The sequence below is a fragment of the Leptinotarsa decemlineata genome, unplaced genomic scaffold (assembly GCF_025532065.1).
Source record: "Leptinotarsa decemlineata unplaced genomic scaffold, Ldec_3_MD MMD2_P_RNA_scaffold_2, whole genome shotgun sequence".
Lineage (NCBI taxonomy): Eukaryota > Metazoa > Arthropoda > Insecta > Coleoptera > Chrysomelidae > Leptinotarsa > Leptinotarsa decemlineata.
The window spans coordinates 10,724,392-10,748,270 of NW_027412529.1; the positions used below are offsets into that span (position 1 = coordinate 10,724,392).

Consider the following 23,879-nt stretch of genomic DNA (forward strand, 5'->3'; position numbering starts at 1 on the left):
CTTCAATATCGCCAGGAACACAAAATTCCTCACTATTGTTCTTCATTATGCAAGACATTAAACACCAGCAACAACTGTAAATGTGACTTTAAATAAAACGCTTGAGCTGAAAACACTTAACAGCAAATGTGATAACATGAAAATAGTTAACTGACAAAATGTGAAAACAGGACAGTTGTACAAAAAAACTTTGTATGATATTTGTGTAAAAAGTAAGATTTATTTTATTCGTGAAATTGCTCAACTCGCTAAGATCGTTTCGCAAAGTTTTTCATTCACAAAATAAAACCTAACTTTTAACAATTTACTTTAAATACTTCACTTTTAACACTTTACTTTAAACACAAATAGCTATTTTTTGGACTCGCAGACTTCCAGGACTCGCTTACGGCTCATCCTAAAAATTTGTCTACCCGTCCAAAAAAAAAAAACAGTATTTATCGGGCTTGTTACGTAAATTACTATTTCGAGCGGTTACACAAAATTAATTGTCCTTTCTCATTTGACCAGTTTCAACTTTGAACATCAATCCAGGGGAGAATGAATCATTCGCTATTTCAACGGTTTCCTGTTGACTTTTTTGAAGCAGCTAGACGAATCTCAAATGTATTTCAATAAGTAAACTGATATTAGAAATAGAAGAAGTAGATTCCAAAAATGTTTCTTTTTTTCATCAATGTTTATAAAAGGACAGTCTGCTGTTTGAAAAAAAATACTGAATATTTCGCGATATATTTTAGAATTCACAACATTATGTGTGTTATGTTGTTGTATACACGCGGAACAAACGATATGGCCGAATGGAACTTTTACTTTACAAATAAGGTAATAACCTAGTATGCAATAGTAACAAATCAGTTTGATTTATATCCGGCTGTCGATAATTGTCGATACGTTTCATCAGTGGAAACCAAATATTTATGTTTCACGTGATGTTATTCGTCAGTTACAAATTGTGTAAGAAATATTTTGCATTTCCACATAAATATGGCGGTGGAGAAACCGAATGATAATAATGCAGCGACCGTGCCTTCATTTTCTTTTTTTTTTCGGCGAAAACAGAAATTGACTACATTTATCTCGATTCGCTCGAAGAAAAAAGGGATAAAACTGGAATGGAAATATATCTCCCTTTTTCGATGTATTAACACTATTTTACAGCCAATTTACGACTGTAATGCCACAGGCAGTTCTTTATTAATTTTTGGTCCCTAAATGCGAAAATGATAGTAAACATTTCCTAACACGTGAGATTTTTGAGTTATGATTTTTTTCACAAAAATTTAATGAACACGACATTATAATTTTGCTTTTTCCCTAAATTGAGGAAATTGTTTAAAATCTGGCAACACAGCGGATGTGTCAAAAAAAGACGGTCCTTTTTTCCCGAATGAAATGACCTAGTTCGGGACTAAAGAGAATGCTGAATCATTAGGGTCTAGGGTCAACAATAGAATTTACTAGCCCCTAGAACCAAGTAAAAGAATGGCCTCCGAGAGATAAATACATTCTAGGTTAAGCTAACATGAAGAATTTACCTCTTGTTGATCCCAAAAACGTTTTGATACCTCCATTAGACATTAAACTGGGGTTAATGAGAAATTTTGTAAAAGCATTAGACAAAGAAGGTGATGCGTTTAAATATCTCAAACACGTTTTTCCAAAATTAAGTGATGCAAAGCTCAAAGAAGGTATATTTGTTGGACAACAAATTAGAAAACTAATGAGTGATCAACAATTTTATCAAAAATTAAGTAATGCTGAATTAGCTGCGTGGAGTTCTTTCAAAAGAGTTGTTTCAGAGTTTTTACAGAACAAGAAAGTAGGAAATTACGAAACACTTGTAGAAGAACTACTTGAAAACTAGTACAGAATGGGATGTCGCATGCCTGTCAAAATCCGTGTCTTGCACTCCCAATTGAATTTTTTACCAGAAAATTTGGGTCCTGTCAGTGACGAACAAAGGGAAAGGTCCCACCAAAATGGAGCAATATTACCATGGCAGAAGAGATGCAGGAATGATGGGGGGATTATTGTTGGTTCCTTTTTATGGAAACGATGAAACATATAAACGAAAGTCAACATTTGCAGAAAGGTTATGCACAAAAGACTTCATTTGAGTGTTTTTTCATGTGTATTGTAAATAAAGTCTGTTATCCTCAAAATATATTGTTTTTTTTCTTGTTTTGATCTTATATTTCCCTATATGTGAAAATTTTTGTATGAAATAAAAATAACTACAACTCAAAATCTTTACGTGATGGAAAATTTTTGATGTTGAAGTCGCAGTCAGAATTTCGCTTTATTATTATTATCAATCAATCAATCAATCAATCAATCAATCAAACATTTATTGAATCAGTGTTCATTTACAATCACATTAGGCAAACATCATCATAAAATACTGGCTGATACAACAGGTCAAACTATTATAGAAAAACAAATACAAAGCATAACTTAAATAAAAATAAAATCACTAAGCTACAATCAAATTATGATTATGACTCAAGGAGAAACTCATCCACAGAGTAGTATGCTTTTTGCAATAGAAAAACCTTAAGCTTCCTTTTAAAGACATTGATGTTTGAGGACTTAATGTCATTACTAAGCTTATTATATAGTTTAATCCCACAGCACATGGGGTGATTCTTCGATACTGTCAATCTACTATAAGGCTGATAAAGTTGAAGGTTATTTCTGGTGAAATGTTCATGGATTTGCTCATTTCTAGGAATAATTGAAATATTTTTTCTTATATATATATATATATATCAGAGTTTGGTAGATATACAAACTAGGCATTGTTAATACACTATAACGAATGAATAATGGCCTGCAGTTTGCACTTGAAGATGCCCCAGCCAGAATTCTGATTACCTTTTTCTGAATAACAAACACTTCATCAGCTTTAGCTGATAAGCCCCACTGTTCAAGACCATAGGAAATCACTGACTGAATTAAACTGTGGTATAAAAGCATGAGAACATCAAAAGAGACTGTTTGTTTCAACCTACGAAGTAAATATATATGTTTACTGAGCTTAAGTTTGACACTATCAACATGGAAACTCCAGGTAAGTTTATTATCAATATCAACACCCAAGAATTTAGTACAATTAACTTGATGTAAAGTTTCATTATTTAATCTTACCAAATAGCTTTTATCAATAGTTATATTTTTAGTAACAAAGTTGAGCATTTGAGATTTGGCAGAATTTAGCAGCAGACCATTTGTAGAACACCACTCCTCAATTTGATCAGTTACTTCATTAGCTTTGACAATTACTTCGGACATAGTTTCCGCAGATACCAAGATATTAGTGTCATCCGCAAAAATTATAATAATGGAAGCTTTCGAACAAAATTTCGGAAGATCGTTAATAAAAACCAAAAATAAAAGAGGTCCTAAAACAGAGCCTTGAGGTACCCCTCTTACTATACAGTTACTTACAGAGTTAATTCCATTCACACAGACCAGCTGACTACGGCCAGTCAGCTGGTCAGCTGGTACCATATCTCACTAATATAATAAATTCATGTTTGCAAAATAATATATTTCCTGAAATGTGGAAGATTTCTAAAATACTGGCTCTTCCTAAAATATCTAATACAAATACTCTTAACGATCTGCGCCCCATTAGTCTGCTACCTACTTGTTCAAAAGTATTGGAAAAAATAATGAGTTTTCAAATCAAATGCTTTTTAAATTCCTTTAATATTTTACCAGTCAACCAGTCGGGATTTCGTAAAGAACACAGCTGTACAACTGCTCTCTTGAAAATAACTGATGATATTTTCGAAGCTGCAGACAAAGGTAACACGACTGCTTTTATATTTATAGACTTCTACAAAGCTTTTGATACTATTAGTTATCCAATTTTATTTGCAATTTTGAACTTCATCGGGTTCTCTGAACCTGCTTTAAATTTAATTAAAAGCTATGTTACAGATCGTTCACAGTTTGTAGAAACTTCGAAGGGAAAATCAAGCAGTGAATTTATTAAATTTGGAGTGCCTCAGGGATCTATACTTGGACCCTTATTATTTTGCATATACACTTGTGATCTAGTTTCTGTTTTAAGACATTGTAATTCACATATGTATGCGGATGACACTCAACTATATCTATCATTTAACCCTAATGACGTTGCTACTGCTAATCATAAATTGAATGAAGATCTAGCTCGTCTTATTTCAGCATCTGAAGATCATAACCTCAAAATTAATTCAAACAAAACTAATCTGCTTGTTTTTGGTACTAATCGTAGCTTGGTGGAAAGACATATTTATATTGTTATTGGTGATACAGTAATATGCCCCACGAACGTGGCAAAAAATTTAGGTATCGAAATGGACGTGAATTTAAGGTTTACAAAACATGTCACATGTTTACAAAACATGTGTTCAAAGAAGTTATATGAGTTTGAAAATGCTTTATCCTCATCGTCATTTATTATCAATGAGTTTGAAAATAAAATTAACAAGTGCGCTTGTGTTGAGTCATTTTGCATATTGTGATGTTGTGTATAGTTCATGCCCGGATAAAAAAGATATTTTAAGAATATATATATTTATATATGGTATTAGAAAATATGACAGAATTTCATATAAACTTAAAGAAACCAATTGGTTTTACACTCGGCTACCCTCTTTCATAAAATATTGATTAACAAATGTCCACCATATTTGTATAACAAAATAAGATTTCGTAGCGATGCACACACTCTAAAATTGAGGTTTAAAGGGTTACTTTCTCCTCCGCCCCAATGAACCACTCTATATCGACGATCCTTCAGTTATAATATATATAGTTTGTATAATAATATTCCACAAAAATATAAAGTTAGTAAAGTTTCTTCATTTAAGCGCTGTTACAAAAAATATCTCATCGCTGCTCAATCAGAAAGCCATTGATTTCATAGATTTTATACTTCTGAAATATGTTCAGTAATAAATTTAACATGTTTTCTCTTCCTGCTCTTCCCTCTCTCTCCTTCCTCTTTTTTTTTCTCTTCTTTTTTCTTTGTTTTTTCTCTTGTTTAGTTTTCTTTTCTTCAAGGCTAGAACTAAGATCAACAGTACCCTTCCGGTACATCTTGTTTCTAGCCTTATTTGTTTTATCATTTTTATAGATTGAATATTTATTGTATTTATATGGAACTACAAATAAATATTAATATTATTATTATATAATTCAATATCCAGCATGGTATTAGCTGGGGAAGTAGTTGTTTTCCGACAGACATTTATCAGAACCTTCTGTGTAGGTTGGGAGAAACGAATGTTATGAAATTTCATTTCGAAGTATTCATTTTCTTTTATGTATGTATATCTCCTCAATACAGTATTCAGTTTTGTTATCTTGAGATGATCAGCAATTGAATGATTTTAGTATAACATATATCTACGATTTCTCTTGTGTTAATTCATTTTATATCCATCAAAAACAACTTTAACGTTGGTGCTATAATTATCAAACTGATGAACTGTTATAATATCAAGTGACATACGGATAACTTTTTAGAAAAAGCCACGCAAAACTGTTTTTTTTATAAATCGCATACATATTGTTTAAAAATAAACAATATAAATAATTATAAAAGGTTTCCGATTTCAATAAATACAGAAAGAGAAATATTCGAAAAAAAAATCTTCGAAATCGGAGGCGTTTGTGAGGAGTTCCGCCAAGAGATGTTGTTGTTTCGACTACACACTACACGAACATTATAATTTTTTGACAAATAAATAATAAAAAATTCTTCCCTAGGGAGCGAACGCGTTTGGCGGGCACTGTGTATGTAAATATCTAAAAACAAAGACTCGTTCCCATTTTATTTTTCTTTGATCGAAAGTGCAGAAAGTTTGGCGACGAATGGACCCGTCGCCAGAACTGGTGACGCGGGGGCGGGGTGTGGCAATGACCCTGAGCGAGAGTCGGCACTCGTTACGGGCCCGCATTCCACGAGACTAAACAGTGGCGGCCTTAGGGGGTTGCGAGAAGAGCGACCGCCCAGGGAATCGCTTTTGAAGAGGCCTCGCCTAGTGGCAATAGTGGTACAAAATTAATATTTTAAAGTTCATTTCATTCGTCATTTTATTTGTTATATAAAAACAATGCTGATAGACTGTATCAAGGATACAAGACACCTGACGACGAAATTATTAATTAGGAAAACATAACCGATGCTTTTTGCAAATATTTTTCTGAAATTGGAGAAGAAATGACAACAAAAATTAACAAGTATTTCGAGTGATATGTATGAAAATAAAAAATTGAATCGAAATTTCTCTCAATCACGGATGAAGAAGTTATTGAAACGATCATTAATCACCTAGAATAGATGGTATACAAGAAATATGTCATGAAATAGCGTCCACATTTACCAATAATATAAATAAATCTGTTAGAGACAATACATTTCCAGATATTCCATATAAAAAACAATGGGGATGTATCAGATATGACAAAATACCCCACCATTTCACGTATTTCTAGTCGTGCAATTTTCGAAAAAAAAAAACTTTATTTCTAAATAACAATAACATTTTTTGAGAAACAATATGGATTCCATCTGACGCAAATGCAAGGTCAATAAAAATGATGCAGGATGATGTCGATGGAGAGCAGCCAGTATTTTTATTGGCCTCGCGAAAACAGACGACACGGTAGAACATAAGATGCTACTTCTGTCACTAAAGAAGGTGGGTTTTCTTACAAGTCATTGGAAAGTTATCAAGAAAATAGAGAACAAGGTGTTGAGATGGACCACATTATTATTAACTTGAGAATAATCGGCACTGGGGTACCACAAGGAAAAGTATTGGTCCCAATATTGTTTAATATATTCCTCAACTGAACTAAAGGAGAAGTTATAAGCTTTGCCAACGATGCTATCGTGTTCTAAAAAGATTCAAGTTGGAATCCGCTGAGAAATACGGGAGATTTTGACAGGACATTTTTCAATTATAATCTGTTAGCCCTTTGTTTGTAGGTGGTTGACAAAGAATCCCACAAGAAGCCCCGAGTATGGTTGAGATACGTGGACGACACCTTCATTATATGGAACCATGGGAATGCAAAACTAGACACCTTCCTGAAGCACATCAACAACGTAAGTTCTTCCATTATTTCACAATGGAGATGTAAGTCCACAACGAATTGCCATTCTTAGACGTATTGGTGAAGAGGACCGACACTAAATGGGAAACATCTGTAAATCGAAAACCCAATCACACAGGACATTATCTGAACCAGGAATTCAACCACCATCAATCGACTAAGACAGGAATCATCAAGACTCTACTAGACCGTTCTGTCGGGCTCTATAATACAAAGGAAGGTCTCGAAAAGGAACTAGGCATCGTCAAAAATGACCTTCAACGGAATGGTTACTCCAAAGTGATGGTGGAACAGACTTTAGCTTGAAGACAGCAAGAGCTCTACAAGGAAGAGAAGCCGCCACAACCAGTACTTGTACTTCCCTACAACAGAGAATTGTCGGAAAGGATATAAGAAGGATTGGGTCCAAATATAACATTAGAACATGTTTCTGATTCGGAAATAGTATCCGTAGCAACCTCATGAAAACCAGGCCACCAAACGTCAACTGTGATTCCAAGAATTGCATTTACCGGATACCCTGCGAGTGCAGACAATAATACATCGGTGAAACTAAGAGGCCATTGAAAGTTCGCATTGCCGAGCACAAGAAACACACAGCGAGGAGAAACCAACAAATCAGGAATACCAGAACATGTTTGGACTCATCAACATAACATCAAGTGGAATTAAGCTGAAATCATCCACAAGGAGGACCACTGGTTTAAAAGAAATTTCAAAGAAGCCGCATATATGTTGTCCAACAACGCATTTAGCCAAGTTAGCGTAGAGATACGTAACATATGTAAACCTCTAATCAAGCGGAACACGACCAACTCCCGCCAAACGGTCAGCTCCCGCTAAAACCGATGAAGCGGAGAGAGGGAAGAAGGGATAGGTGAAAACACTCGAAACCTACAAATAGTCAGATCTCATTTTTTTTTTAATTTTTTGGTTGTTGCTTGTATTTTATTTCATTGTAATTTCAGTTTTTTGCGTAATAAAGGCTGTTAGCCCTTCATTAACAAAAAACCCGTTTATGCCATTTATGGCATACATGTCTAATTTACCAACATGTGGAGAAATGAAAAAATACCCAAAAAATGCTGGCTAAAAATTTAAATAAGGAATATTTATAGATTGTCATATAAGAAATGAATAGGCTGATTACGTCATTGAAACTGTCAGATATATGATCCACAAATCCAAAAATTTCGCATATCTGATCAATTTGAAGTTTCTCAAAATTGTCATGCACTGGCTGAATCTCAATATATGGATGGATCTATTGGCTGAGGAGCCACGGCAATAACTACAATGGACAGACTGAATAAGATACAAAAGAGCATACTGACATCGACGATACTATCTCGGAGCTAAATTATATAATAGTAAAAAGTCTAATCACCAAGTGTACCCCACCACTGGAGTAGTCCTGAGAATTGTTGACCTATGACAGTTAGGTCTGCAGAAAGAAGTTTTTTGAACTTTGAAAAAAGAAATTATTAAAACACGTTGGAAAAATTCGATGACGTAAGATCGGTTCTCTCAATTGAAAATAACGTAGCTCATTCGTCTGATTGAGGTGGCGTAATTAAATATTTTAGCCTGCAGAAAAGTAGACAATGTCATTTCAAAATTCTTACGTGTCATTTTAAAATCCTTCTAAAAATTTGCTGTCTTTATAAATAAAAATTTATCATATATAATTTTTCATATAATGTTTTGTCATTATTTCTTGTCACTCGTCAGAAATACTTTTTTTTTAATTTACATATATTTCGTTATAGACAGGGGTATCAAAAAGATCTACCGGCTGGAGCCTCGAAATGGTTAAGACCGCCACTGATACCGAACGAACGTCGTAGTCGAATGGGAATGGGACATTCTATATGGCTCGATTCGTATCAACTATCAACATAACCAACCACTTGGCGAACGACGGAAGATTTCAGGAATCGAAATCTTTAGTTTACTTGGATAATGCACCACAAACTACTTCATTTCTTTTTTATACTTGGTGACACAGCTCGTACTTATGATCTTCTCATATCTATGCACAATTTGTTGAAACTGGAAGCAAAATGTCTACATCTTTAAAAGACAAATCTGGAGTACCGCAGGACTTTAACCTTCATTGTATTGCACAGAACCTATCCCTATCCCGAAAGACTGAGGACGGCCCAACTGCTAGCTTTTGACCAACGTCGACTAGCTAAGTATAACTATGCCAATCAGAAAGAACTTTTTGTTTTCAACAATGATTCGCGGTTATGTGGTCACACACTCAAATTAAAAAAGGAAAAATTCGCAACGAGGCAGAGACAATATTTTTTGGTGAATCGTATTTTCGAAACATGGAATAACTTACCCAAATATGTTATGAATTCCGACTCAGTGAACAGTTTCAAAAACAAAATAGACATATGCTTATTTGCTTAATCGGCTCTATGCATATATTAATTATTTTTCTTTTCATTTTGCATTGCATTGTATTGCAATTGTATTAACTTGTTGATATCCTTCCTTTTTACATTCGTTTTTTTTTCTGGACCCCGTTAAAATTTTAACACAGTATCCGGATCCCACCTAAAACTATTTGCTTTAAATAATGAACTGATTTTACCCAACTTTCACTTTTTTATAACTTTATGATACTCTATCTACAGGGTGAAATATTCACCTAATAAATAGTAACCACTTCTTATTGTGATTACGAAATAAAAAGGCCGTTTTGAAATTGAAGTACAAGACAAATTTAAAATAGTTTTCTGGCATTTTCGATACAGACATATTGAGAATTTTTTCTTCAATTCAAGAAGTTAGACTATAATATCGTTTGGGAAATGGTAGTTTTTATTAGTTTCTGAAAAATTACTGTATTCACTACATAAATAAATCTGTTTTCATTTCTTATCACAATTTTTTCATATCATATCATCCATCTATATTAATTGGAAATCAACCTCAAATAACTTAAATCATCATTGTCAGTATGAAAATTAAATCTCAACAGTTCCAGGAAATATTCAAACAGGAACTTCGTGTAATACTTTGTCTGTGAGAAACGTAGCCTACGACATATATTTGTGAGCAAGTGACGTCATGTATCTCGACTGTATTTACATTTTCACTAAAAATTGCGTTTTGCGGCAAAATAATATTTTTGAAAACAGTCAACTTGAAAATTTGATGAACCACATGAAACAGTAAGGTCGGACAAACATTGAATAACAAAATTTTGACTTTTTTGCAAACTATTGCTCTGAAAATTGGATATACAGTAAAAAGGTAGTCACATTGTAATATCTTTCTACATTTTTCATTCTCAATTTCAGTACTTGAGATAAAATACCTCATAAAGTAAGATTATTCCCAACACAGATAAGAACGGCCACTAAACCTCAAGACGACGTTCTTTGCCAGGAAGGATATCCTTGTTGATGATTCATCAAAAAACCACAAGCAGTAGGACGTTTAGCGACAAGTTTCCAAGAAAAGAAAATACATGGTTTGACCAAATCAAATTTCTCATCTGTCTCACTCTCGTATCATAAGATAAGTTGTCCACCTTTTCACTTGTTTCTCTGCTAATTTATTGAAGCTGAATTGTTGAAGAAAACTAGATATCCATGAAGGTATTTTTGTATTGTTTTGAAGCTTTTTGATAAAACTCAATAATATATCAGGCCGCCCTAACGACATTATCTATTAAAATTCACGCTAGGGGTTATGTGACATCTATTCATGTCTGTAACTATTTGAAAAAATAAGTTACTGAAAAATGGCATCTGTTTGGAAAAGGATAAAAAACCAGAGCACATACTTTGTGCCTGCCCCGCTGGGGACCGAATCAGGTTTTCAGAGTTCGGCAGAGCCATACTCTTACCATCTGACCTGAAAGACTACTCACCATACAAACTAATCGGCTTCGTTGAGAAGCTGGGTTTATCTGATCAAGTGTGAATAGGTGTGCGCCACAATAAACCCTTGCGGGTTGCGGTGTAGGATCGAATAGACCCACACACTTTGGACCTATCCTAACCCAAGTAAATTGTATATCGTAATCGATGTTAGTTACACTCTGTTTTAATGTGAGCTGACCTAACCTCACGTTACCTACAGAAAAAGAGATACAACAAAGTAGCTACATTTACTTAAAATTATCACTTTCGTAAAAGAAGACTATGTATCGTGATGCACTTAAAACCTAGGTTAAACTAGGTTAAATTCTTAAAGCCAAGTTCAGTTCAGTTTACAATGGTGAACCAGGTCTTGTGACTCAAGTTGTAACCAATTTCTTATTAAAATTTCAAAAACTGAAGCTCCTTGAACAGATAATTGAAATAAATCAATGATAATGAGGGGTTAAATTAGAAGAAAATGTTCCTTCTCTGTGCTACCTAAAATGACAATAAATACTATTGACCTCCATACAATATTACTGTTCAGTAAGAAGAAAAAGTCAACTAGGCACAACCCTTTCAAGGGAAACTTCCTTGACACTATAATAGTATATTATGCAACGATCATGTAATGATGGTTATTAAGACACGAGCATTAACCGGGATACGAAACGAGCCGAAGGCAAGTTTTGTATGGTTTATGCGAGTGTATTAATAACCATTACATGAGAGTTGCATACGCTATTTTTTCTAAACCCCATAAATAATGTAAAACTATAAATATTATATTTGTATTGAACACATTTACAGTAATTAACTCATATTTAAAAAAAAAACACAAACTTAATGGTATTATCATGGATATATGAAAACTATAAAGATTCTAATTATATTTATATTGAATATAACAACTGTAATTAATCTGATCTTTTAAAAATATTGGTGTCGATGGTATTCCTTCTATATCGCTGTTTTCAGACATTTTGATAAATAGGTAGGTAATATGAAAACTGATTTTGACAAATAAAGCAATTAGTTACTTAGGTTAGAATCTAGGACAAACAAAGGAACAGGATTCTTGATTGAAAAATTATGGGTTTCTATTGGTTGATAATCTGTATCGTTATGAAAAATCTGTATCATAATGGATATCATTATGAAACGTATTATGGTCATATAAGTGTATTGTTAGAGTACGGGTGTAGAAAAAATACTTTAAAAAATGATGCCACACAAATTGGGTAAAAAAAGTAGGTATTTGAAAGTCCTATCATTACAGAGATTATTAACCATATTATTATAACAGATATTGCCAGGTGAATAATTGGCTTCAAATTTAATTTTGGTAACAATTTAATTCTCTCATAAAGATGTAATTCTAATAATGATGTCTGTGGGAAAAACAAATCATGAACAGGCAGAAATCTAGAATAATTACTTATTTCCATTACACCTCAACCCAACTAGTGATAGAAGTAAATAGAAACAAAAATTCAAAAGTTAAATTTGAAATAAATATAAAATAAATAGAAGGTTTCAACAAAATTCATCAGGAACACTAGTTGTTAGAGATAATTCAATCAATCAATTTTTTAGTGAAGGCATTTTGTGGATTACAATATTTGGGATGTGGAACCTTAATTACAAATATTCTTCAGAGAACAATTGAGATCGAAACAGAAAACGACAATCCCCTTACAATCCAGAAAGTGTTGTTTCGACATGCTATAGTTTTCAGCGGACTCTTTTTTGAGCTCCATTTCCTGGGTTCTGACTCCATCTAGTTATATTTGCAACTGAACGCTTTGAGGTGACCCATTCATCTTTGAAATTTGTGGATTGAGTATTATGTCGATCCAATAGATGGCGTCTTACTAGGAAATGTTATCACCCTTCTTGAAAATTTTCCCGGAGTTCTCTTATTGAATAGCTTTTTTTTACTAGCCAAATGGTTTTCAAGAAAACAGGTTGGTAATAGTCAAATTTTTAGGACTCTATACATAAATAAATATAAAGTTATGCAAACACAATAACAGGTGATACAGGTGTCGTTTTGCATAAATTTGCTCACAAATTAACTGGCCTTAAAGCTGTATTTGTTTGGTGATATGGTAGTGTAAAACAATCCAAGAATAAAACACAAAATACCCTCGAAAGGCTTGGTGAAAGTTTTTTTTTACATTTCAAACGGTTTTCAGTCCTGTCATTTTTGTCCTGTTATAATTTATATAACCAGTGACTTCACATGACAATCTTTTTGGACAATTATATTGAATTTATTTATTCATTAGGGGAAACGTGAATTTCTGTACAAAATTATTTTGTTTGTGTCAAACATAATAATGAATTTACTTGTCAATTCATAGCTCAGAATCATATAAATATTTTTTCTAACTATATAATTCCAGAATGCAATTCTCTAGAATATCATTTAAAAAAAATTATGATTTCCTGTGATATTGGAAACTCATCTCTAAGTAAGGTTATAAAATACACTTTGTTTATTAGTTAGTTAAGTATGCTAATGTGAATAGAAACTTTTTCAACTCAATATTTTCATAAATGCACCTAACTTCAGCAGTCTTCTGGAATGACAATTAATGACAGAAAAAATCATACATTAGATGCATTACACTGATAGTTTTGGGACAATTGCGCTCTTGTTTTAGAAAATTTCATGAGTATACTTTGAATTTGCCAGAAAATCATACACATAGTCAATATTTTTATTCAATTTAGTTAACTTTGAGTTAGGATGTTTGCCCATATGGATAGTTTTTCTTTGGACTAAATAAGTAAGTTCACTGCGAAAAATTGCAAGATTTGTATTTTGGCTTTTCCTTTGAGGTTAAGAGGCTTATTTCAAGTTTGAAAATATTGAAAACGTTACGTACTGATACTTGGCTTCTATATTTTTGTATTTATAATAATTTGAACAGTTTAAAGTTTATTTACTATCAGTCTGTGAAGTAGGTCATCTGGATTACAAGAAAATTCTGCAGATATGAGTCACTACACCAACTTCTTAGTCAAACTTAACCTCTCTCCCAAAAGAACCAGGTTACAGTTGTCACATGAATGTCACAAAAGTGACTACTTCTGAAGGTTATTACTCTTCAAGGAATGGAAAGTGAAAACAAGTTCAAAAATTCCTCTATTGAAAAGAGAATCAAAAGTTCTATATTTCCCAATTCTAGTTGCAATATTTGCAACTAGTTTATTAAGGAAGATTTGTAACATCATGTGAATAACTAGCAATTTATAAAAACTTCAATGACAGAACCTTATCAAAAATAAAAACAAAATACATTAGTCACAAGGCAGAATCCCATATTGGCTTATCATTCAAAATGAAGATTTTAACCTAATCATGGTAAACATTATACCTCACTTCTTTAGTTGAATGACACCTCAAATGATAAAAATACAGTGAACCAAAAGATTTCAATATAGGAGACATTTCGAAAGAACTGTAGCAGTTCTCATTGATATAAATTAATTTTTCTTTTTTCATGATGAATACAAATTTTTACAATGCAGACTTCGAATAAAAAAAAAATGTCTTTGTTTCATTGGAGGTATAAACAGGCTCTCAAAAATATTAACCTTAAAAAGGTTTCAACAATATGTTTATTTCCTATGCCTAGTATTTGTTTTGGATCCTATATCTAGGTTTAAAATAACTAGATTGTTTCTGTCAAGCAAATGTCATATACACATATACATTTGAATTGTCAGTATGATGGGTTAGTTGTGTGAAAAGGTTATTTCTGTGTAATTTGATGTCTTCAAGAAACAATAAGTTGTTTCTTCTTGTTTGTTTATGAAAGAAAGAGGTCTACACATTTTTTCTAAGGAGCTTTCATTGATACTCCTTGATTTTGTATTCCTTTCTCTACAAGTTTCAAATTTTCATATAGGTACTAAAGGAAAAGTAGAAAGCCAAGGAAAGCATTAATATTTTCATATCCGGAGTTGTTTTGTTGTTTTTTTGAACTCACTACATGAATGTATATAATGGAAATAACACTTACATAAATGAGTCCTGAGTAGTACCTGTCTTTGAGATTGTGCAGCACACAAGCCTCATTTAAACAGGTTAGCTCGGCCATGTCCTCAACCTTGTCGAATTTCGGAGGATTCATCTTTTGGATATCATCCTTCGGTACGGTCGTTCTTTTACCGGTCTCTTGAATTTCGACCTCGACTTCATCTCCTCGTTCGCCCTTTATGCTTGCGGCAACGAAGCCCTGTGCTTCGTGGGGCACCCACACCAGTCTCTTCTGCGTCCATTCCGCTTGGGTGGCCGGATCGTTGTAATTATTCCTGTCCACATACAAATATTTCAGTTCTGGATCGAAACGATCTTTCGCATCGGGGTCGGCCATGGTTTACTTAAACAATGTGATGAATAAAAAACGCCACTCACGCACAAAAAAACCGATAGCCGAAAAAAATCACATCTAACGATGCAGTTTCGTAAAAAAAATGCACTTTGACAGTTTTTCTGTTGTGGGCGAAGCACGGTAGTATACTTCTCAACAGTCTTCACTGTATTCGCTGTCGTTTCTTAGAAGTTCTGTTGTGAAGTGAAGAGAATAAAAGGAATTGTCTTGCAGAGTTACCAATATAAAATGAACAAAATCCCACATATCCATTCAAACTAGCCGATTTCACCCGAGCTCGTCGTATGAAAACCGGTCATGTAGAGATAAACATACATTCAGTTTATATTATATCACAATGTTTCGAGTTTATGTAATCGTTAAGAATAATTGACATACCACAACTGTAGGAAAACGCAAGTTTTGAATTGGGATTAAATATTGAATGACCGCTATAACAAATTTGAATATTCAAATATATGCACCTCCAATCTGTTATTCAGATATTGCCAACATGCCAACTCAACTATTTTCAAATGGCTATACACCTTATTTCGTTTCATTACCCGTCATAATACACAATCTGAAATGAGTTTGGGTATACGTTGAATGAAATAATGTCTGGTCACTTTTTTGGTCCCCCTTAACGTTTCCAATGTTCGAATATTATTATTAGGCAGAATTTAAAAATTACTTCGTATTTGACATGTATACCAGTAAACTCCACGGTAATGCACATCGAAAGGATTGCTCTTTTTCTATTTTCATGTTCAATCCGTTGTTTACCTACACACTTCAGTCTGACTCACATACAAGTTCTCGTGCATTTTCTTTGTGTTCATATTAAAACATTAAACGTTTTCTATAGAAACCAAATTCAAAACCTTATTTATACTTTGAGTTTCTGTGGCTTTGATTTCATTATTAAAAAAAACTTTCATTCATTATATAAACTTAATTTCATCCCTGGACTGGAACATCTGGAACATCATGGTGACCTTCAAATTGTTTTCAACACCGATAGTGACGTAACGGCTCAATATTAGTCATCAAAAATGAAGAGATCAGCCGACCTTTCAACGTGTATATTAGCTATAAAATGTTATTTATCTATTTCGAAAAAGAAATACAAGATTTTCTTGGGTTTGGGAGTTTTTTCTCAAATTTTGTGAAGTTATTGACAATTTATATTTCAATCAGACAAAACTTTGCTTGGTTGCATTTTAGTTTAGTCAGTATTTGTAAAAAGTTCATCTATTTCTGTCAATTTAATATTGAACATACCTATATGGATTTTTCCTGTATGCGGAGAAAAATCCTCATAGTAAAATTTATATATTACAATTCCATAATAGTAGGCACTAAATTCTTAGAAATATTATTGCATTGAAATGAAAACATTGTTGTCAAGGTTGTGATTCTATATATATTTATCATCATTTTTCCTCGTCTGTTTAGTACGCCACTGCAAGAGACAGATTAAGGCAAAAACGTCAATCATTACTGAGAATGTTGTGCCTATTTTTTTGGAATTATAGTATAGTGAGGTTAAATCAGAAAATGTCAAGGGTCAAAGTTATTCCAAACCATGTAACAATTATTTTCCCGTTGAACATGCGTAGGACACTTTTTATCTCCAAAGAAATATGAATGGATAAAATCCTATTGTCCCATATGTCATTGATTTCTCTGTTTAGGAAATCCAAGTATTTTCTGAATTGTTTTAAATCGATTCATATCTTTTCATAGGCTTTTCAAAAAATATTGAACAGAAATACATTTCAGGGATAATTGTCATCAATATCATAAAAACAATATTCTCAAAACTTGAATAGTTACTGAGGTACAATTTGAAAAAAAGCATACGAAAAATTCGTCAAAGACAAGAAATGAGTTATAAAATCTAAGAAATGAAGAATAATTCACCCTTTATGAAAACCAAAAGAAATTTCTCTAATGAATCCGAGTGTTTTGCATGAAGCTCACATTATACCTTTTTGGTGATGAATTGAGTTTAGATTTTAATGTAGTCAGCCTTTTGAAAACATTTGTAGTTATGGATTTGTAACTGAAAAGTTAGGCATATTTATTTCGTTTGAATTTATCATGCGAAATGCTTTGAATAAAGAATAGAATTACGTGAGTATATATATCAAGGGTTCAGAAGTTAGACCAGAATTAATATAAAAAATAGACCTACACTGAGTGAAGCTTTCGCGGTCAGGTTCTATTGAATGTGTCGTATTTCAAAATTGTCGACTGTCATTTTCAGTGTGTTTCTCAACGTTTCACCGGCATGCAAGTTGGTATCATCAGGAGTACAAAAATATATAGCGGGTTGGTATCTTTAGGAGTAGGTAGAAATATAGTCTTTGGTAGGACGGTAGCCGATTGGATTAGGGCGAGTCCCCACTCACCCAATCGACCGTTGTGTGAAACAGTGGTTGAAGCCGCGAAGCCGGACGATCGGTTTTCACTTCATATCGTCCAACCCGTTCTGAGAATCGAATGTAAAAGGTAAGACCCCGTTAATCTTCAGCTCACAAGTTTCTATATCTGAGAGTTGTCGTTCGTAGGGGGGCGACAACTAGTTTACGAAAAAATGTATTTATCTCCGGAAGATATTAATCAGTCATTTCTGCGAAACGTTGAGAAATTTGAAATATGACAATTACAAAACAGTAAACTTTTTTAACATTTTTTTCGTAATATTGAGCATTTCAAACAAAGAATAATATAATAACAAAATAACAAATTCAAATTCTGGTATATTAGCTGTCACTGATTATTAATTCTGTTTACAATTTCTTGACTTCTCCTTCAACATTTCGAAAAATGACTATTGTATTTTTCATAAATTTTTCAGTGTACGTGAACTTCAAATAACTTACTTTACTAGGATTTGCTTGAAATGAGTTTCATTTTTCACTTTTCTTGCTTGCTGGTTTACTGATTTTTGTTTTCTTTTAGTCTTTTTTTCGAAAATTTCAACAGTTTTTGAAACACTGCCAGATGAAATGTCATCCCCCATACCGAAAAAGCAACATAGTACACAGATATTAAGTCGCTAGGCAACTCTGATCATATTGCTCTAGTGAACATATTAGTTAGTAAGTATTCGGTAAAGAGTTTAGCAAATTGGACGAGTATTTTATGTACGTTTTGAAACTACATCTTTTCACCAGCTGAAAAAATAAGTTTTTGAGAAAGAAAATATATACAAGGGTAAAAGGATAAACAATTAAATTTACCTGGCAAAGTCGCATCTTTGATCAAAATAGTGTTCTCATAATAGGTAAGAATGCAATTATAAATCACTCATAAATAACGTATGAAAAATAATTCTGTTCATCATGTTGACAAAACACAACATTTCAATTTTTCGAGATATTGTTTCTAACTCTTCTGGCTTTGACGGACGTCAACTTATTTTGACAAAGTTTGTAATGACGTTGGAGTCATTTGACATTAATTCTATGAATATACAGGCGTATCGTTAATGGCGATTCAATTTCAGGGCGCAAATCCTTATATTTTTTTTTTTTAGAAAACCAAGATGTATAAACTAAACAGATCTTGTAGAATCAGGAGGCGCATCGGAATTTCAATTTCAATATACCTAATTTCTAATTAGGTAAAATCAGTGTTACACAATGATTTTCATCATAAATAAAAAAAATAAAACAAAATTTAATTTCCTTTCTTTCTTTTTCTGTTAGGCATGACTTTGCCAGTTCATTCTAGTCCATGTGAAGGAGATTGTGGAGAAGGTGTGAAATCGAAGCACTAATTTGACTAAATTCATATTATTGGAGTTTAATCCCAACACCAAACCGTTATTTTTAACACCTCGACACGTGTTTCAATCAGTGATCCTCTTCGAGAGGAAAATGAAGATGATCACATGGTGATTGAAACACGTGTCGTTATAAATAATGGTTTGGTGTTGGGATTAAACTCCAGTAAGATTCATTACTACACCAATGGTTCCAAACAGTGCATCACAAGTACTAATTTGACCACTGCTGATACTGTTACGCCGCTGAGTTTTCCAGTGTGTCACCCACAGAACTATGCCTTTAGTTCTGTGGTGACACCTCTGAATGTAACGATCAGACTTCCGTATCGGTCAATGACATGGGACAATCATTACTATAGAAATGGTCAAACTTCTCCAATTAACGAAAAGATCCGAAAACTTTCAAAGTGTATAGCCTACACTTTGACCCTGGTCAAAGGGTCTTCAAAAAATGCAGATACCTTGATCTCATGAAAAAATGAGTGGAACTCAATTTTTTCAAACGGAACACCCTATATATTTCAACATTTTTGAGCTCTACATCCAATTTTAGATTAACTTTGTTCAGATAATACTATTTCTATTTTGAACCGTTTTCGAGATAAACTGTTTCAAACGGAAATTGACATAGTTTCCTTGTTCATCACTCATTTTTGTAAAACAGATTTCGTTTGATGTTTCTCAATTAGACACAGATAATACAATGAAAAGATAATTATTAAAATACTCCTCAACCATCGAATGAAACTTCTCTTCAAACAATAGTTTTATTAACGCTGAAACACGAACTGAAAATAATAAACCCATAAATTAATGAGTTAATTCAATTGTCAGTGTATTTCAGAATATGTTCAAACACATCTCCACCTCTACTTAAACAAACATCTCTTCCAAAGATTGAAATGTGTAGCGCTTCTGATCAAGTCTAGAGTCAAACTATTGAAAGCAGTTGTAACTCTCGATTTCATATCTTCCATTGTTGTTATCGGAGTAGAGTAAACCATATTTTTAATGAAACCCTACACGAAATAATCTAATGGATTGTCATCTGGTGTTCTAGGAGGCTAACGAAAAGATCCATTATTACCAATTCATGTGTCTTCGAAGATTTCGGTTAAAGCTTCGCTGACTGAATGAGAATTATGGGGTGGAGCACCATCCATTTGGTACCATACACGTTCTCTTCCTGGTCTATTATTTAAAATCATTTGAATTCCATTCCTCAGTAAATCTTCATATTTTGATGCATTCAAATTTTCATCATAAAACTCGATATAAAAAATTGACTCATTCTTTATGGCACAAAATACATTGAATTGCCATCTTTTTTGAAAACCCCTTTGGCCATATGATATTGTCAAGATATTGTTCATCCTCTTGAGTCTTGACAAGTAACCATTCAAAGAATTCCACTCTACGAGGTATATCAGTCTCTTTCAAATGTTGGACACAATAGAACTTATAGGGATGCCATTTATGCTTATTAAGAATTCGACAAATTGTCACGTAGAGTATACCTATCTCCCTTTCAGCCTCGTGCAGAGAAGCATTTGGAAATGCATGAAAGTATCCCAAAACTGTTATACCATTGTCATCATCATCCACTTTAGTCTTCTTACGAATGATTTTTGGACGGAAGGTTCCATTCAACCTACAGTTTTTTAGTAGTCGATTTATCACATTATTATTCGGCTTCGAAAGTTGTGGATATCTTTCATGAAATACTCGGCATGTTCTACTTGCAATTCTATTGCACTCACCATAAATTATTAATAAATTCAAGAAATCTTCATTACTGTAACCTAATCTTGACATTATTCTATTATAATTGGTAGCTATCACAATCAGTCAAAACCACGGACGAAAGTCTGACGTTAAATAATATGTTTATTTATTTTTCCAAAGCACACTATTAAAAACTATTAATGTGTACTGTTGTACGTTAGAGACCAATACCTCAATGTATACAAATTGTAACTTTTTTTAAGGTAGGTACATACCAATTTCGAATTGACTGATCTGAGACAGTTGAAAAACTGGATCAAAAAGAAATATTACTAAGTATAAAAAAAATGTTGCATGTCCAAAATAAGTGATGAATTCAAAAAAACGAGTAAGAAAACCACGTCAGTTTCCGTTTCAAACAGTTTATCTCGAAAACGGTTCAAAATAGAATTATCTGAACAAAGTTAATCTAAAATTGGATGTAGAGTTCAAAAATGTTGAAATATACAGGGTGTTCCATTTGAAAAAATTGAGTTCCACTCATTTTTTCCTGAGATCAAAGGATCTGCATTTTTTGAAGACCCTGTATGAGGCAAATGAAAATATGACTCGGAGTGAAGATCCTCATAGTATCACTCCACTCCATTTCAAATTTGATCGATTTAGTGCAAGAGAGTTCAAGATTATCAGCATTTATAAAAGTTCATGTTTGGTAAAAAAAATATCGAAATTAATTTATATCTTCTAAACGGTAATAGATAGGTATAGGAAAATAGTGTATGAATTTGTTGACAAAGTGATAATGAATCATAATATGATATTATATACGGGGTGTTCCATTTGAAAAATCAAAGAAGCCGCTACTTTATAGTAGAAGCGACAACGCCGCTTCGTCTGAAATATTTTAGGCGTATAGGTCATATTGATTTATGCATACTGTGTAATTTTCAGGTTGATCCGTTAAATAGTTTGTCAGAAACGGCTAATTAACCCTCATCATGAAAAGCCCTGTATTGGATTGTATTTCTTGTGGTGTTTTGTTTCAGGAAAAAACGCTTTCCAACTGTATTTTCATTTGAAAAGACCACTTTTATTTGTTCAGTACTGAGTAGCATTCCAAGTCTATCAGATACATTTTCTACAAATGGAATTTTGTGATATTTGAGTTTCAGAAAAATTATTGGATCACTAAACTAGTAAACTAAATTTTTTTAATAATAGAGGTTCTAAGTGGGATCCTTAGGGAATCTCTGAGGGAACATTCACTTCCTTGGACCTATATCCGTACACCTCAACAATCTGTTGCAGTTGAATAATTTACTTTCAAGTCAAACATTGAAAGGGCCGCTTTCAGAAAATGGATGCTTTTATTAAAGCTTTGAGGAAATCCATATATATGGAGTCCATACATATGGACTATGTACTTTATTCAACAATGTACACTGCATATTTCAACCTTCTACCTTGAATTTTTCTTTTTGGATAAGCGAATGGTTGACGTTGAAATAATATTAACATACTGAGCAAATCGCAGAGATACGTATTTCACAACTACAAATAAAGAGCAAGTGATTTTTCTGTATATGGAAATGTATTTGCAATCCATTATCGCTTTGAAAGAACTTAATGATTTCGATAATCTAATGATTGACAAATCTATTATATAAACATGAATACGTTCAACTGGTCTCAATTCGATATATTATTATATAGGCCCAGTCAAATTGGATTATTTGCTAATCTGTAGGTGTTTTACGTGACCAGTTCATTAAAAACTGATGTTCCATATAGGTATTTAACGAATAAAATCTTAACATCTGTTATTATAACACAAGAAGAGAGTTGATGTCGGCTTTTTCCTTATTTGGTACCTTCAATTCAAATTGTTTGCCAATCGCTTGAATAATTGCAGCAATGTTTTTTGCTAGTTACCTTCTGCACTATGAATCACCACATATCATCATCGTGCGTTCTACTTTGTCAAAGTATCGTGTTCGAAAAAAAAATAAACAAAATTCTAACTTGTATTTTATGAGTATACCTAGTTTGTTTCACGTGAAATATTACAAAGAACATTTTTTTAAGTAAATTTTTGGAAATAAAGGTTATGGCTTATTAACTATTAATTGCTTCCTTCTTTTCTTTGGAAAATTCCCACATTTTTTTTAGGAAGATGGAGCAATCTCTCCTAATTTCAATTCAACAACAGCTTTATTTTTCAACTAATAAGGAGGAGTATTTATCATCAAAAGGTAAATTTAAAAAATATCCAATTTGTATTCATCCCAATTCATGAATACTTCTATTATTTTGTAAATCATTTATCCAATGGCTATTTCATGTGGGATTTTGTTCATATTTTTGTAATGTGAGTAAATATTTCTACTTCATAACGATGTATTTTTGAATTGTTACTAGAAGCAGTTAGAAGAAAAAGCCCACATATGAAATACAGGCTGATTCACGGTGGATGGCACCGGTGAACCAGAAAACAGATCAATTTTAAAATTCATTGGAGAGCATATCCCGACATTCTCTGCCCAACTGAAATATTTTTGAAAATGCAGTGTTGCCACTTCCATCAGAAAGTACAGCAAAGTACTAGCAACTATTTTTCAAATAGAACACACTGTATATAATATTATTTTTGGACTCTACACTAATTACCCGACAACTTTTATTGATATTTCCCTGTTACCATTTTCGAAATATAAATAAATTTCAATTTTTTTCTTCAGAAATCATTACTTCTAAAAATGCTGATATCTTTGAGTTAAAGAATACTATTGTACGGAAATTTGGTTTGGAGTTAGGTGATATTTTGAGGCATCCACACTCCAGCTTAATCTCTGTTAATTCAATACAGGGTGGTAAAAAATACAGTTTTTTCGATTGCTTGAAAAAGTGACTGAAATTTGATTATTTCACACCCTGTGAATTATTACAAATTCAGAAAGCTGTTGAAAT

At 32.8% G+C, this 23,879-nt stretch overlaps 1 protein-coding gene across 8 annotated transcripts in view; it reads right to left on the reverse strand.

The window, feature by feature from the left end:
- The window catches only part of zip (myosin heavy chain 10), a 135,882-nt gene that overhangs the window by 98,590 nt on the left and 13,413 nt on the right, over positions 1–23,879 (reverse strand). For 4 of the 8 annotated variants that reach the window (XM_074183287.1, XM_074183297.1, XM_074183305.1 and 1 more), the window contains exons 1-2: positions 18,280–18,573; positions 15,038–15,329 (exon numbers count right to left, since the gene is read on the reverse strand). In XM_074183287.1, coding sequence (XP_074039388.1) covers positions 15,038–15,329; positions 18,280–18,419 — 432 coding nt within the window. In that variant the 5' untranslated portion in view covers positions 18,420–18,573. Of the gene's footprint in view, positions 1–15,037; positions 15,330–18,279; positions 18,574–18,639; positions 18,754–23,879 lie in introns of those variants that run through there. The other 4 variants (XM_074183289.1, XM_074183290.1, XM_074183283.1 and 1 more) reach the window with 3 other exon arrangements.